This window comes from Onychostoma macrolepis, chromosome 04, assembly GCF_012432095.1.
Source record: "Onychostoma macrolepis isolate SWU-2019 chromosome 04, ASM1243209v1, whole genome shotgun sequence".
Classification (NCBI taxonomy): Eukaryota; Metazoa; Chordata; class Actinopteri; order Cypriniformes; family Cyprinidae; genus Onychostoma; species Onychostoma macrolepis.
Genome location: NC_081158.1, coordinates 20,272,743 through 20,288,658, shown reverse-complemented (window position 1 = coordinate 20,288,658; position 15,916 = coordinate 20,272,743). Strand labels below are relative to the sequence as shown.

At 37.4% G+C, this 15,916-nt stretch overlaps 1 protein-coding gene across 1 annotated transcript in view; it reads left to right on the top strand.

The window, feature by feature from the left end:
- The first annotated feature begins 361 nt into the window (after nt 1–361).
- The window catches only part of sema3c (sema domain, immunoglobulin domain (Ig), short basic domain, secreted, (semaphorin) 3C), a 62,928-nt gene continuing 47,373 nt past the window's right edge, over nt 362–15,916 (top strand). Inside the window, 2 exon segments of the mRNA XM_058773766.1 lie at nt 362–501; nt 9,299–9,462. Coding sequence (XP_058629749.1) covers nt 9,330–9,462 — 133 coding nt within the window. The 5' untranslated portion in view covers nt 362–501; nt 9,299–9,329.

Below are 15,916 nucleotides of genomic sequence, written 5' to 3'. Positions count from 1 at the left end.
AATAATATTTATTTTTTAATTTCACCTGCTGAGATGTGTTGTCCTTTTATGTAAATGTAGTAAATTCACTAATAAATCTAAATTGGCTTCAGTAAGCAGAATGTGACTCTGGAGCTCTGGCCCCGTCTCCCTGGACTGCTGCTGCTGCTGCTCACTGTACAGACAGAGTCAGACTCAGAGGTCTGGAATATCTGTTCAGTGGCTTGTAGAGAGAGAGAGAGAGAGAGAGAGGAGGGAGGGAGGGGAAAGAAAAGAGGAGGGGGGCTCAAGAGGAGAGGAGTGTAATAGGAAACCAGTCCACCCTTCTCTCTCTTTCTCTACCTCTCTCAATCTTCTTAACCTCTCTCTTCCATGTCCCGCAGTCAGCCGGTTGGAATAACACCTCTCTTCACTCTCGCTGGGGAAGTCCACACAACACTGTATTTCTACACTACGTCTGTGACTACAGCACTCACCCACTCTCTGCTCAGTGAGGACAGCACGGCTGGGAAGCCTCAGAAGGTGAGTCCCGTTAGGGGCAGATGGGCTCCTGTGTGGACCGAACGGGACAGATTTACGGGAGGGGGGGCTCCAGGCTCAGGCTAACAGGTGCAGACGCCCACCAGAGACAGGAAATCAAAAGACCTCATGCTTTAGCCACTGAGAAAAGAGTCTATATTAAAAAAAAAAGAAAAAAAAGTTGATTTTATAAAGATCTGATGATGTCCCAAAATATTTTGGTTTTAGAAGTTAAAATAGCTTAATTTCAGTTTAGTTGTAATTTGTACTTACTTAAATTTACTTGTTAGTATTTTTTCTTACCCCATTAACATTTTTTATTAATTGATTTTGCTTGATTTTAGTTAAATGCTATATTTAAATGTGTATTGCTTGTTTAAAAAAGTGATTTTTTTGCTTTCAAACAAATTTCATAGATGTGCTTTTGAACAAAATCTGATTTGTAATGTTCTATTTATTAATATATTAGTAATTTTCTTTATTGTTAGATATTGTGAAAAAGAACTATTGTCTAGTTGTCTCAATTTGATCACTGGTATGTATTTTGTGCGTGCTGAGCGTTTTTTTATTTATTTTTTTATAGATAGATGCATTGGGGAATGTGTGCTGCGTGTCTCACAGACAGGACAGCAGTGAGTGTGAATGAGTCTAGGGAGTTTGAGACTTAAGACAGTGATGTTATTATTTTATAAGTGTGCCCTAAAGATAGTATCTGGGATTTGGTCCAATACAAAATGCAGTATTGAATGGGGACTTTTATTGTTGTCACATTGTGGTAGTGAGTGCATGCCTGGCATTGTGTGTGTATGAGCTGGTGAACGACAGGGTGTGGTATATGGGCATCTCTCTTAAAAAAAAGAGCAGCACTTATAAAATGTACTAAAAATACCAAATTACAAATAAAATATGATGTTTTCTTTTTTTTTTTTTTTTTAGATTTGAATCTCTAACATTCAACTTTGGCACATTACTTCTCCAGTATTTCTCAGTTTGTGATACAGACATGATTTGGCAATTTGTTGTGAAGGTTTGGTTTTATTGCAAAAGGTGTGATCACATTCATATTCACAAGCAAAAAAGGTCCATTGTCTATTGTCAATAGCGTAGCAATGTATGAAGCACAACGCAGTAAATTTGTGTGACCGACTTGAACCTGTTGCGAAATCTGCACTGGAAAATCTTTCTGCCTCACTCAGAACTCATGGATTCCTAATGAAATTACTGTATTTTGCTAGCAAAAATTCACTGAACAAAGGTCAATGTTAGTTACAAGTAAGCGACAAATTTCGGATAATATAATTTAGGGCTGCAAAACGATTAGTCGTGATTAATCGATTCAAAATAAAAGTTAATGTTTACATACTATATGTGTATGTACTGTGCATATTTATTATGCATATATAAATACTAGGGCTGTCAATCGATTAAAATATTTAATCGCGATTAATCGCATGATTGTCATGAGTTAACATTTATTTTTGTTCAACATTCACATTTTTATTTGTTCTAAATGTACCTTAAATTATTACTTTTCAAGGTTTTAATACTCTAATCAACATGGACATGGACAAATATGGATGCTTTATGCAGATGTATGTTTATTATTATTGAAACCATATTCAACAGAGCATGAAGACTAGACATGTTTCAAAGGTCATAGATGTTATTCAAAGAACTTGTTCATGTCTATTAGACATATAAAAACAGAAATACCAGGTTCCCATTACTTCTCTTTCTTTGCACTAAGCAATTTACTTACACAAACCTGTTTACATTTTTGCATGACAGGGCAACTCACTACTTCTGAACATGCAAAATGTACATTTATTATTAGATTTTTTTGCCTCTTTATGCCCACATACTGTATTTTGATGCAGCTAAATTCTCAATAAAACTGTCTTCATTGATATATTTTACTGTTTCTGTTGTCAGACAACGGAATGAATATGAAATAGTGACTGAAACGCAACCCATTAATGTCTGCGGACGCAAACGGCCGAAGTATACTTTGGCTTTAAGACTACATAATCTGCTCTCCCTTCCAAAATGTTAATCTGCACAAAAATCCTGATAATCCAGCCGTCGTCTGATGAAATCAAATACACATAAGATAATGACAATAGCCGTGCTGTGATTTCAGCTATACTTGCATGTAAAATTAGAGAAGCAACATAATATCTGTGTTTAACTGAAAACGCTGCTCCTCTCTGCCACTCGCAGAACAACGCAGACGCCCATAGAGAGAAAGATGTGTGCCCGCGCTGGGACAGCAAGACCTCGTGCTCGCGTGGCAGTACCAGCGAGGTTTGGACAAACCCTAAAGATTTGTCGCTAGGCGCTTTTTTGAAGAGAGGGGGGTGGTTGCAAGTTGGCAACACTGTCAGCATCTCCATCCATTTCTCCAACTATGGGGCTAGGCCACGGGTCAAACAGAAAATTTTAAAATTAGTGCCGTTAAAATGAATTTGTGTTAATGCGTTATTAACTTTGACAGCCCTAATAAATACACACACACATACATGTATATATTAAGGAAAAATATGATAGATTTATATGTAAAATATTTATATTTATATATAATATAAATTATATACAAGTGGATACATACAAATGCATACAAATATATATTTTTAAATACATACCTATATGTGTTATATGTGTGTGTATATATATATATAAAATATACACAGTACACACACATAGTATGTGAACAAACTTTTATTTTGAATCGATTAATCGCGACTAATCGTTTTGCAGCCCTAACAAAATTGACAAACAAAATCTCACTGACTTATATTACAGCAGAAACCTGAAACATACACAAAGATTTGAATATCACAGAGACTAGCAAACACAAACTCTGGCAACATACTGTATAATGGAATTTCCATAGAATTGTTTTAGAACATCACAAAAGACACTTAATTTCCTTCCATCTGTTTAACCTATTTTAGATGAGCCAGTTCTTAGTTGACGGTGGCTGTTATATTCCTAGTGAGCAATAATTGGTTTTGACTGACACTTTCATAAGGAGAAAGATGGAAAACTCATTACGCAGATAGCCATGACAAACACAAGACGATAAGCTTGAAGATAAACCACTCGTAATACGTTTCCAGGCTGCTGTGCTCCGAGCTGAAGCGGTATGAATGCGCATTATGACAGCTTTGATAGACGTTTGAGTGTCTCAGATGACACAGTGATCCAGCTTGGATCGTGTTGTGGTTAAAAGCCAGTCAGAAATCACCTCATGACAGAATTCATTAGGAATCGGGAAATGTCAGTGAAATAGTTTTAAACAATTCAGCCAGATGTCATAGATTTTACATTTCCTCCAGAAATGTGAGAAGTGCTAACATAAAGTTTAATAGGACTACTTGGCCTAGCCATGATGCAATAAGGCAAGACAATTCGGTAATTTATGTATTTACTTATTTTTAAATTAAATTAAATTTCAGTTAGTTAGTTAGTTAGTTAGTTAATTTAACAAGCAATGACCGGTCCAAAATCTTACCTATAACTGAAATGATTAACAATAAATAATACTCCATTATTTAAATGATTAATATTTATATTATTAATATTAGATTAATATGATTTTTTATTACTAATCATAATTATATTATCATTATATATTATTATACAGTATTATTACACATTATTATTATATGCAACAAAGTTAATTTCTCAATGATCTAATTCTCAATAAAGTATGTGATTTTTTCTTTTCTTTTTCATTTTCTTGCTTTAACTGGAGACTCAATAGATTCTAGAAAGATGAACTAGAAAGATAATTTCTACATCTATCAAATGTTTTATGCTTACCATAAACGTAATACTAAAGTGCTCCAAGGTCAATCGGTAGTTAACCGTTTCAAGTCATTTCAAGATTTAGCTATTCTAATTTGTGTTGCTAAGAAAAAAATAATAGAGAGACCACGGAGTGATGCAAGTATGGAAGCCCGTTTCCGCCACTGAATAAAAAATGTCATACTTTTTTTTCACTTATAATTTCAGATATAAACTCGCAATTGCGAGTTATAAAGTCAGAATTGCAAGATATAAAGTCAGAATTGCGAGTTAAAGTCCAGTTTTCTTTGGAGGGCTGATATGTTCTCAGAATTGCGAGTTTATATCTCACAATTCTGACTTTATAACTCACAATTGCGAGTTTGTATCACGCAATTATGAGAAAAAAGTCAGAATTGTGAGATAAAAAGTCGCAATTACCTTTTTAATTTTTTATTCAGTGGCGGAAAAGGGCTTCCATACGCAAGAGACATAAAAGTAGCACTGGAGAAATTTACTGTTTAGCTGTCATTACAGAAAAAAAAAAAGATTACTGAATGCTGCGACTGACCAATCAGAAGCATGGTCATTAGACACATAATTAATGAGGGATTATGCCTCATTTAAGCGTTGTGATCATAGAAGCTCATGCTTAGTTTTGGCTCAGTGATGGATCTATGATGGCCCATGATGACTTTCGCAGCTGTATATATGTCTGGCAGGCTCTGACCAGCACTAGAAAGCCATTACTGTCCAGAGAGCGGTAGCCTCCACCCAGCTTGAAAGCTTCTCTCCAATACATGTTTCCAAAGACATTTCGGTTCGTTGCAGTTTATCATTTGCTCAAACAAACACATGCACATGTATACACATACGCACCCTTGTAAATATGCACTAACTCATACAAAACGCCATTGAGACTTATTTATTCTCCTCATCACAAACACTCAGGCAAACACACTCTCACTTATAAACATATTCTACATAAACATACAAACTCATGTACATATTATGTTCTTGCATAGCGGTATGTCAGTACTAATTGGGGGCTATAAAGTTACTATCAAATAACTAAAAATCACACAAATCACTCAAATTTATTGTGACATGAGGGTGAGTAAATGACAGAATTTTTTTTTTTTTTTGACGAACTTTCTCTTTAAATAAAAAGAAAAAAAACTTTTGATATGAAAATTATTTGTAAAAATGTGGTGCTCATGGAGTAAGGTGATGAAAAACCAATGAAACACATCAAACATCTTCCACATTGTCACGGTTATGGTCTGTTTTGGTTCGGTTTCTGTTTCCACATTTCCCTGAGTTCCCATGCCTATTAGTTTCAATGGTTTTTGATTATTTACTCCACCTGTTTCAGTTCTTCCTGATTACGTTCCGTGTTTATACCTCCCCTGGACCTTTGTGCGCTATTGTTCTGGATTTGTGTTGCTGAATGTTGGATTTACTCCTGGATTTATGATTAAATACCCTGTTGACTCTGTTCCTTCGTCGTGCGCTTCATTCCTAACCAGCTCACACGTAACAGAATAGCGGACCCTCATATTGAGTGATATTTAGCAGCGTTTTTCTTTTTCTTTGTTTTTGTTTTTTTCATTCCTCTCCCACTATGGACCTGCCCGCAGTCCAGCTGCTTTGCCTGGAGCAGCAGGACTGTCCGCTGGAAGACCACACAAGGGACTTTATCGATGTGGCGTGCCTTACTCACTTCCCGGACCACTCGCTCTGTGTTTTCTACATCACCAGCCTGAGCGAGTGGTGTAAGGCACGCCTGCCAGCGGACGGTCCAAAGGAGAATTTCGCCACTTGTGTGGAGTGGGTGCTGGAGAATAATGGACTGTTTTTCTCCATCTTCCCCGCTGAGGACATCTCCAGCCCCACTCCCAATCCAGAGCCCAGCCAGCCATCACCATCACACGGCATGGAGTGTTCACCAGAGCCCACCGCAGCCGCAAAGCTCGAGCCTGCCGCGATTAAAGAGCCAGCACCATTTAAAGCGACAGAGACAATCATTGCCCCAGAGCAAGGGCACAAGAGGGCGACTGACCAGGTGCGTGAGTCTGCAACACCGTGCGTCATGGGAATAATTGTGGAGATCGAGGGAATGGAGGATAACCCCGCCCACACTCCCACCACTGAGGGTGAGCTGTTATTGGACTCTGAACTATTGAACTGTTTGAATGAGGAGGAATTCTGGTTCTTCCTTTTCCGTTGGTCCCACCCACCTCCCCATTGTCTCCAGAGCCCCTGCCAGTTCTGCCCAGTTCTCCTTCGTCAGCCAGTTCCTCATCATCAATCTCAAGGAGGTCCCCACCCAGCCTCCCACTCCCTCCTCCTAGGTATCACCCAACCAGTCCATCAGCCCTGTCTCCGCTGCCTCAGCTCACCCTCAGCACGCCATGACCGGTGGGTCGGTTGTGCTTCGGGACTTCCTGTCACCAGCTACCTCGGGGTTGGAGGATCCCCAGTCTCCACCTCCAGTCTCCGAGTCCTGGACTCCACCTTGGTCCTTCTATCCATCCACCTTTGTCCTCTGTCACTCCGGCTCCGCCACAGCATTCCGGATCCCCGCCTCCACCTCAGTCGCCTGAGCCGCCATCTCCACCTAGGCCCTCCGGATCCTCGGTGTCACCCTGGCTCTGTGGCTGCTTGTCTCCGACCTGGGCTCCTACTCCACCGGCGTAATCTCTGTCAGTCGGCCCCCTGGTGTCATCTGCCCAAACTCCACCATATCTTTTCCCTCCGGCGACTCCACCATGGGCCGTTTTCCTGGCTGGACTCTGGTTCCCCACCTGGCTCCTCCTGCTCCGGGCTCCTCCCTGGCTCCTTCCTCCATCTACTCCACCCTGGCCAAATGAACTGTACCCCTTTCCCCATTGCCTGCCCCTCACCTGCCCCAAGCCCGCCTCCTGAACCCCCACCCTCCCTCCTCTGTTGGACTGCTGTTGTCGGCGCGAGGACGCGCCATTCCGGGAGGGGGCGAACTGTCACGGTCTGTTTTGGTTCGGTTTCTGTTTCCACATTTCCCTGAGTTCCCGAGTCTATTAGTTTCCATGGTTTTTGATGAATTACTCCACCTGTTTCAGTTCTTCCTGATTACGTTCCCTGTTTATAAATCCTGCATTCTCCCCTGGTCCTTTGTCCGCTATTGTTCTGGATTTGTGTTGCTGAATGTTGGATTTACTCCTGGATTTATGATTAAATACCCTGTTGACTCTGTTCCTTCGTCGTGCACTTCATTCCTAACCAGCTCACAAGTAACACACATAGCATATGATCACATACAAAACAACTTAAAAAGTATATTTGAACTGTGCAAACGGCACCTGCATTGCTTTTCACTGTGAACACACCCTATGGAGTGTGCTCATACCTCAGCGAGTCAGACATACACTGTAGATGTCTTGTACAAAGTTCCTATCAATCTTTCACATGATTCATGTATAAGACATGAGCATTGAGACTATGCTATTCTTACTCTGTTCTTTGTCCTTCTGCACTCTCTCTGCTACAAAACAAACATATTATTAATATATAATTATGAACCGCATGTATTCTTATTTTCCAAGAGCATCCTGGTCAGAGAAGGCTGTCTGTTCTCCCTGGAGCATGAAGCAAGAGTTCTTCCACGGGAAATCAAACTTCTCCCCATGTATTATTGAACTTTTGTTGTCCCATAATAGAATAGAGAGGAAAGAAACACAGGGGAGTTTCCATTCATTATTTTGTTAGAAATAAATGCATCCATTTCTTTGAGCTCCCCCTACACTGACATTCCTTTTACACAGTACAAGTCTTCCTCGTGTAAAGGTAAAATATTGACTCTGGCTGGACAGGAGCCATTGTTTATACAGCATTGGCTGATATCATGACTAAATGCATCAACTACATGACACTTTCTCCACACTAATTAATTAAAAGAGCCACCGTAGGCCTTTAAGGAAAATGCTTTCATGGATAGCAAAGCATGACTTTTATGTTATAAGTGTTGAAATATGTATTTTAACTTGCGGCTTTTGATAAACTTGATTTAGCACTATATCAAAGACATTTTTTCACACAGAAAGTGGCTAATGTCTCAAACGTAAAAAATGTTGAACTTTTAAAGGAATGTTGTGGGTTCAATAAAAGTTGAGCTTTATCAAAATATGCAGCATGATGTCAATTACCACATTTTCAGTTGTTCATAGTTTGTAAAAATGCATGTGCTGTAATGCATGGAAGTCTATGGGGCAAGAAATTGAAGTTAAATAAAGCTCGTATTTTTGTCAAATGAGCTTACCAATGTAATTCTTGTGATTTGCCACTTACATCATGTCTCTTTACATGATCATGACAAGAGTTAAAAATGAGAAGAAAAAAAAAAAGTATATAATCAGTATAACTCTGAACATGTAGGCTTAATAGTCTTATATTAACGTCTGATTAACGCATTATTGTATATTTGAAACAGTGTGAAGTTTATCCAGGTGTAATGCCTTGCCCCATAGACGTACATTGTAAGAGAATTATTGTAAATGCTATATATATCCTCCAAGTAAAAATATCTAATAATTCTTAAAACAAGACTTCATAGTTTTCATAGACTGTATCTTGAATACACTTGCATTTTGTCTTAATTCACTCACAGAATTTTCCCCTTGTTTTAACTTGTACTTAAAGCAAAAGACAAAGTATTGTACTAAAATACATTCTTTGAAAACTAATCTTAATATCTTATGCATCTTTGCTTCTCAAGAAAATGTAGATTTTTTAGGTATCTGACATTAAAATATATTTACATTTAAATAATTTAACTGATAAATAAGGCATAAATACTTGTTATTAATGGGATTTTAAGTGTCTTATTCCTTTATGTAATCCACCTCTACCATCAAAGTGCATATATTATTTGCTCTCCATGTACTTTAAAAGTTCTGAAGTCTTTCTTTGAAATGTATTTTCTCCTCAGTACAACTCTTTTGTCCTCAACAGTTCCTTCACCTTATCTTTGCAGGTGGGCTGGTCTGGGTGTCTCCTCAGCAGTCATGGGGAGGTCAGGAGCGCTCTGGGTTTGGTCATTTGGGACGAACATGCAGTTGTTACTTCCCCTCGTCCTCTGCGTCACCTGCATCCATGGTCTTTTTCCACCACAGCCACGGGTCTTCCTGTCATTTCAAGGTAATACTGGTTAATGTCAGACTCCAATCAAGGCATTTCCTTTTAGATGGGGGTTACTTTAATTACAAGAACCCTTTCTGATGACATCATGTCCTCTTCAAGTGGGGTCATCAGAGTGCTCTAAACCAGACTGAGGGGTCTATTTGTCCTTCATTATGTCCCCGTGCCACTGTCATGAGCTCTGAATGTGCTACTTTGGCTTTGACAATGTGTTCAAAATTGCTAAGATACTAAGGGTTGGCTGAAGTGTTTACTAACTTAAAGATATGCTTTTTATTTTGTTCATTGATTGGCAGATAAATCTTCACATTCACATTACTTTTAAACTTTGTTGAACAATGTGGACATTTTCTGAAAGATTTGTATTTTTGTACTAGTTCATATATGGCAAAGTTACATATAATTTGGGACACAGACAAACCCTTTAATATGACTAAAGGGAAATGGTGAATACTTTTTGGATACACACAGAACTGCTATTAAAAATATGACATTAGATTACTAGTTGAATGACATTTTTCAGATAAATTGTGGAAAATATTTTTCCAGATCATTTTGTTTGTGCGTCACACCAGACTTGCACAACACCGATTAAGCAGTTTTATTTCAACATGTCACTATTGCAGATAGTTTAATGGTCTGCAGTGATAAACTTGCTTTAATCTGAAGTGCTAAATATCACAGTGACATTTAATACATGTTTTTGTTGTTGTTAATATATCCACAGTATGACATAAAGCTTATATTATGTGCTTGAAACATTATCTCTGGGTGCTAACTAAGGAATAATGTTTCCATGACTTTGATCATTCTAATGGAAATGGCTGAGCTGGTCTCATATCAGATATCAGATCTTTCCTCTTATCTGCTGCAGCAAACATTTAATATACAGTAGTTGAGTAAGTGAATAGGCAGTGTGTCAGTACATACGGAATCTAGATGGTCAGATGTAGGATACCTGTTGCTATGCTTTCTGGAAAAACATGTTCATTTTAAGATGATTTTCCATCATTTCTGTCTTATTCTCTATCTTATTTTTTATCTTCTACCTTTTCTGTATTATTTTAATTTTCTAACTATTTTTTTGGTGTAAAATGGCCACCATTTTAAATCTTTTAAAAATCCAGCTTAAAAGGACAGTTCATCCAAAAATTTAAATGCTGTCATTAATTACTCACACACATGTCATTCCAAACCCGTAAGGCCTTCCTTCATTTTCGGATGAAATTTTTGATGAAATCCGAGAGCTTTCTGACCCTGCATATACAGCAATGCAACTGACATGTTCAAGACCCAGAAAGGTAGTAAGGACATCATTAAAATAGTCCATATGACATCAGTGGTTCAACATTAATTTTAGAAAGCAACGAGAATACTTTTTGTGCGCAAAGAAAACTAAATTTTTTCTCCTACGTGTCAGTCTTTGACACGCGTTCATGAGAGGGTGAGTCCACGATGGGTGAGTAATTAATGACAGAATTTTCATTTTTGGGTGAACTATCCCTTTAAAACATTCTTAAAACTTTAATCTTTGCTGGTTTCATACATTTCTGAAAAACATTTAAATCATTTTCTACAAAAAAGGTAATGAAGTGTAACTATTAAGTATTAAAATTCCTTTTTGAATACACAATCTTTTTTCCTTTTTCAAAAGTTAAAAGGTTAAAAATAGATAAACCACAGGTCTCAAAATAGTTGGGATGGGGGCATGTTTACCATAGTGTAGCATCTCCTCTTCTTTTCAAAACAGTTTGAAGAAGTCTGGGCATCGAGGTTTTGAGCTTCTGGAGTTTTGGTGTTGGAATTTGGTCCCATTCTTGCCTGATTTAGGTTTCCAGCTGCTGAAGAGTTCGTGGTCGTCTTTGACGTATTATTTTGTTTAACGATGCAGCATATGTTCTCTATAGGTGAAAGATCTGGACTGCAGGCAGGCCAATTCAGCACCCGGACTACTCTACTACGAAGCCATGCTGTTGTAATAGCTGCAGTATGTGGTTTTGCATTGTCCTGCTGAAATACACGTCATCTGGAGGGGAGCATATGTTGCTCTAAAACCTTTATATACCTTTCAGCATTCATAGTGCTTTCCAAAATGAACTTATGCACCCCTATACCATCAGAGATGCTGGCTTTTGAACTGAACTCTGATAACACGCTGGAATGTCTCCCTCCTCTTTAGCAACGGCGGGGCACGGCGACTGTGATTTCCATCAAGAACGTCAAATTTGGCCCACAGGACAAGATGTTCACATATGGCTTCCTTTTTGCATGATAGAGCTTTAATTGGCATCTGTAGATGGCACGGCGGATTGTGTTTACCGACAGTGGTTTCTGGAAGTATTCCTGGGCCCATTTAGTAATGTCAATGACAGAATCATGCCGATAAGTGATGCAGTGTCGTCTGAGGGCCCGAAGACCTTTGATGGATGCCTGTGGTCTTCGGGCCCTCAGATGACAATGCATCGGTTGTCCTTTAAGCACAAAGATTTCTCCAGTTTCTCTGAATCTTTTGATGATGTTATGCACTGTAGATGAGATTTGCAAAGCCTTTGCAATTTGACGTTGAGGAACGTTGTTTTTAAAGTATTCCAAAATCTTTTTAAGCACTCTTTCACAGATTGGAGAGCCTCTGCCTCTCTAAGACATCCCTTTTATAGCTAATCATGTTACAAACCCGATGTCAATTAACTTAATTAGTTGCTAGATATTCTCCCAGCTGAATCTTTTCAAAATTTCTTGTTTTTTCAGCCCTTTGTTGCCCCCGTGCAGACATCAAATTTGAAAAGAGCTCATTTAGTGGATAAAAGTGTAAAATTTCTCCGTTTAAACATTTGTTATGTTTAAACTTTGGGAATTTGGGTTGTACTAAAGTTACTTTTAATTTACAAACCAAAAAACATCATTCAAGTTGTTGGCATAAACTGCATTTTTAAGAGTTATTTATTTATTTTAATTAGATAGATATGGACTAAATATTGAGCATCTTGTCACTGACTCAAATATAAGAGTCCAATTTATGCTTTGTTCTTCAGTATTTGACATTGTCTGGATTTTTTTGTTTCTGGACATTTGTTTCTTGTTCTTACAATTATGCACTGTTTCTACATGCTTTCCTGCTTTCTTATTCCTTTCAATCCATGTTTTTGGCCTAATTTGTCATTCCATTCTTTCTCCTTGTCTTTCCAGCACATTCCCTAGTGTAGTCATCCGTCTATGTCTTATGTGCTGAAAAGAAGCAGCGGGAAGCTTTGGTAATAGTGTCAGAGCAGATCGTGCCATGGAAAAACTCCGCTCAGACTCAAAGCATTCTGGAACAACTTTGCGTCTTTCTGAAGAATGCCACGTAACATGCTCTGTTTGACATTAATAAGAACATCCTAAACAGATGGCTGTCACTGTGCTGCAAACAAATTAAAGCCAGATTAGTTAGAACTAATCAAGCCAGCTTCATCTTAGACTATGTGTCTTCACAGCAGGTGTGGATTTGAGTAATGTCTTTGTGAGGTTGAGATGGCCTCTGGAGAAGTCATTCAGACCTGAGACCTCTGCAAATGATCTTCGTTTGAGAAAAGATTTCGCTGGGTGATATAGCGTAAAAACCGAAGTCATCCTGATCATTGAAAAATCAGATGTGTTTGTATTTTGAAGAGTGTTTCACAGTAAATGAACAGTGTAATGTATAGCCTGGGAATGTATCAACAGAAACAATTTATGAGGTCCTGGTTTGTCATCTACATGATTTAGACATCCCTTTAGTCCTTTAGACCTTCTGGATCATTTTCATCTTTCTGAAAGTTTTAGAAGAAGACAGATGTACAGGTTAAAAAACGTGAGTATTATAGCGAGCAGGGTCTAAATATGTCAGCTGGATTGGACTAGGAATGCTCCAGATGTTCTGGGGTGTTTGAGGAGCTCCAGTAAAGTCACGTCTGAAAGCATCTTTATGGAGAGAGCTGGGAGTTTTGGGTGTCTCTCAGCATCCATGACTAGAGAAGGAAGCAGGAAGAAAAAAAGAAGAAGAATGGAGATAGAAAAAACTCAATATTCCAGTTGAAGTTATTTCTTAATGAATAGCAGAATGGAAGCTAATTGAACAAATTAAGTAAAGCTAAAGATAAAAATGCTTTCTGATGTCAATTCATAAGCACATTCTACTGAAAACTGTGTGCAAATCCCCAATTCATTTGTATGGGACGGTCTGTTAACAACAACAGTAACAGCAGAACATAGCAGAGGGTCAGTTACTCTATGTGATTTGAACCAAACTAACACCCTGTGAAAAAATAAACCTGGGTGATGAAGTCGGCGTCAGAATGTTTAACTGTTTGTCGGTCAGTCTGGCGTGAGCTCTTTTGAAATTCGAGTCTGAGGGTGTCTTTGCGTAAGGCAAGACGTTGAGAGCTTGTGTCGTGTCGAGAGGGGAGCTGCTGTCTCAGAAATCCTTCCTATCTCTGCCTAATAATCTGTTCATCCAATGGCCTGGCGAAAGAAACTCAATAATAAACCATGATGAAGCTGAACCATGTCCGATGAATAATAATAAACATCTGTAATATACAGCAATAAATAAGGGATAATGCATGATAATAAATCTCCCCTGAATAATCAGGAAATGATTCAACAAACATGTCCCAGTCATATTTTAAAATAAGTAAAAAAATAAAAATAAATAAAATAATAATATTACCATCATGTATAAATATTTTACAGTTTAATATATATATATATATATATATATATATATATATATATATATATATATACATATATTAGTGCTGTCAAACAATTAATCGCAATTAATCGCATACAAAATAAAAGTTTTTGTTTGCATAATATATGTGTGTGTACTGTGTATATTTATTATGTATATATAATTGCACACACATACAGTATATATTTTAAAAATATTTACATGTATCTACATGTCTATATTTATATTCATATAATTTATATTATAAATAAATATATTTAATATATAAAATAACCCATTTTGTGAAATATATACATGTTTATTTATATATACATAATAAATATAAACAGCACACATACTTATATATATATATATATATATATTAAACTGTTATTGTATATATATTAAACTGTAAAATATTTCCTTCACATTCTGGTAATTAAAATAAGGCTCTAATGATAATTTAGGGGTAAAAATTTGCTTAATAATAGAAATAATGTCAAAATTCCCTCCCAAAAATCTTATTTGACGACTGCTAATAAAATCAACTTAAAAAATAAATAAATAAAATAATCAAAATCAAAATGTAATGTAATAATCAAAATGTAATTTTTTCTTATTTCTCTTTCGATTTTGAGGTGAAATATGATGAGGACATTCTCTCTGCAAATTTCAAGAGATTCATCCATTTAGATTTGTTTTTTACTCCTCCCAAACAATGCATTACTATTTGGGAGGAGACAGCCAGACATTTGCCAATTTCATGAAGTCAGACTGATTAATAATGCATTCACTTCAATTAGGACACAATCACAAACAGTTGGGTGTTAACTTGGCTCAGCTGCTTTGTAAGGATAATGTCTGTTTATCAGTTCTGACCAGAATTTGGTTTAAACCACATGTGTGAACTTGAGCCAGGTAACACAAGGCAACACCCTTTGCAAATACAGGAGATCATGCATGATTTAACTGATACCCATGTTGATCTGTCCATGGGTGGTTTGTTGTGGTTTTTCAGTTAACTTTCAGAAAAGCATTGCATTTTAGGAATCCGTCATAAGGTATTCTTTCCGATCATGAGATGAACACAAATGTTTTCAGCATCAACGTTTGCCCTTTAATGCAACTTTTTCACATGACTCCCAACACGAGTAGTCTGACCTTCACGTTGTTTTACTAGCTATGTCAAACTCTGTTTATATCAGCTGACAGTTCTGTTCTTCGTTATTTATAAACTGATATTTAACAGCGTATCACCTGAGGCAAGTAATGTATTTCATTATATAATCCATGCTGTTTTGCATGGCATAGCTGGGTGTTTCCATGTCGGGACGGGAAGTCATCTATGACAAATTCATGCCAGTTTGCGTGCACGCACAAATTTACTCTTTCCACAAAAACATGCACCACACATTTTTGTCCTCGGATTGTTTTGGTCATATGCAATTATGCAGTATTAAAACACTTTTATCCTCCAGCAGGCCACAACACAGCATTTAAGAGTGCATGTGTGCCATATACTAGCACTGATGCCATAATTTGAGACCGTTAAGCCTTCAAACATTTATGAAAATACACACAGGAACTTTAAAAAAAAAAAAAGCCTCATCTATGAAGGTCTGATTTTTATCTTAATTATAGTCCTTTTACAGCAGAAAATCAAGACTAACATTTGCTCAAACCCAGTCATGGCTAGGGTAAAACATTCTCTGAATTTTCTACCCCAGATATCACTTTGAGGATTAAACAATGTTGACCTCAGCC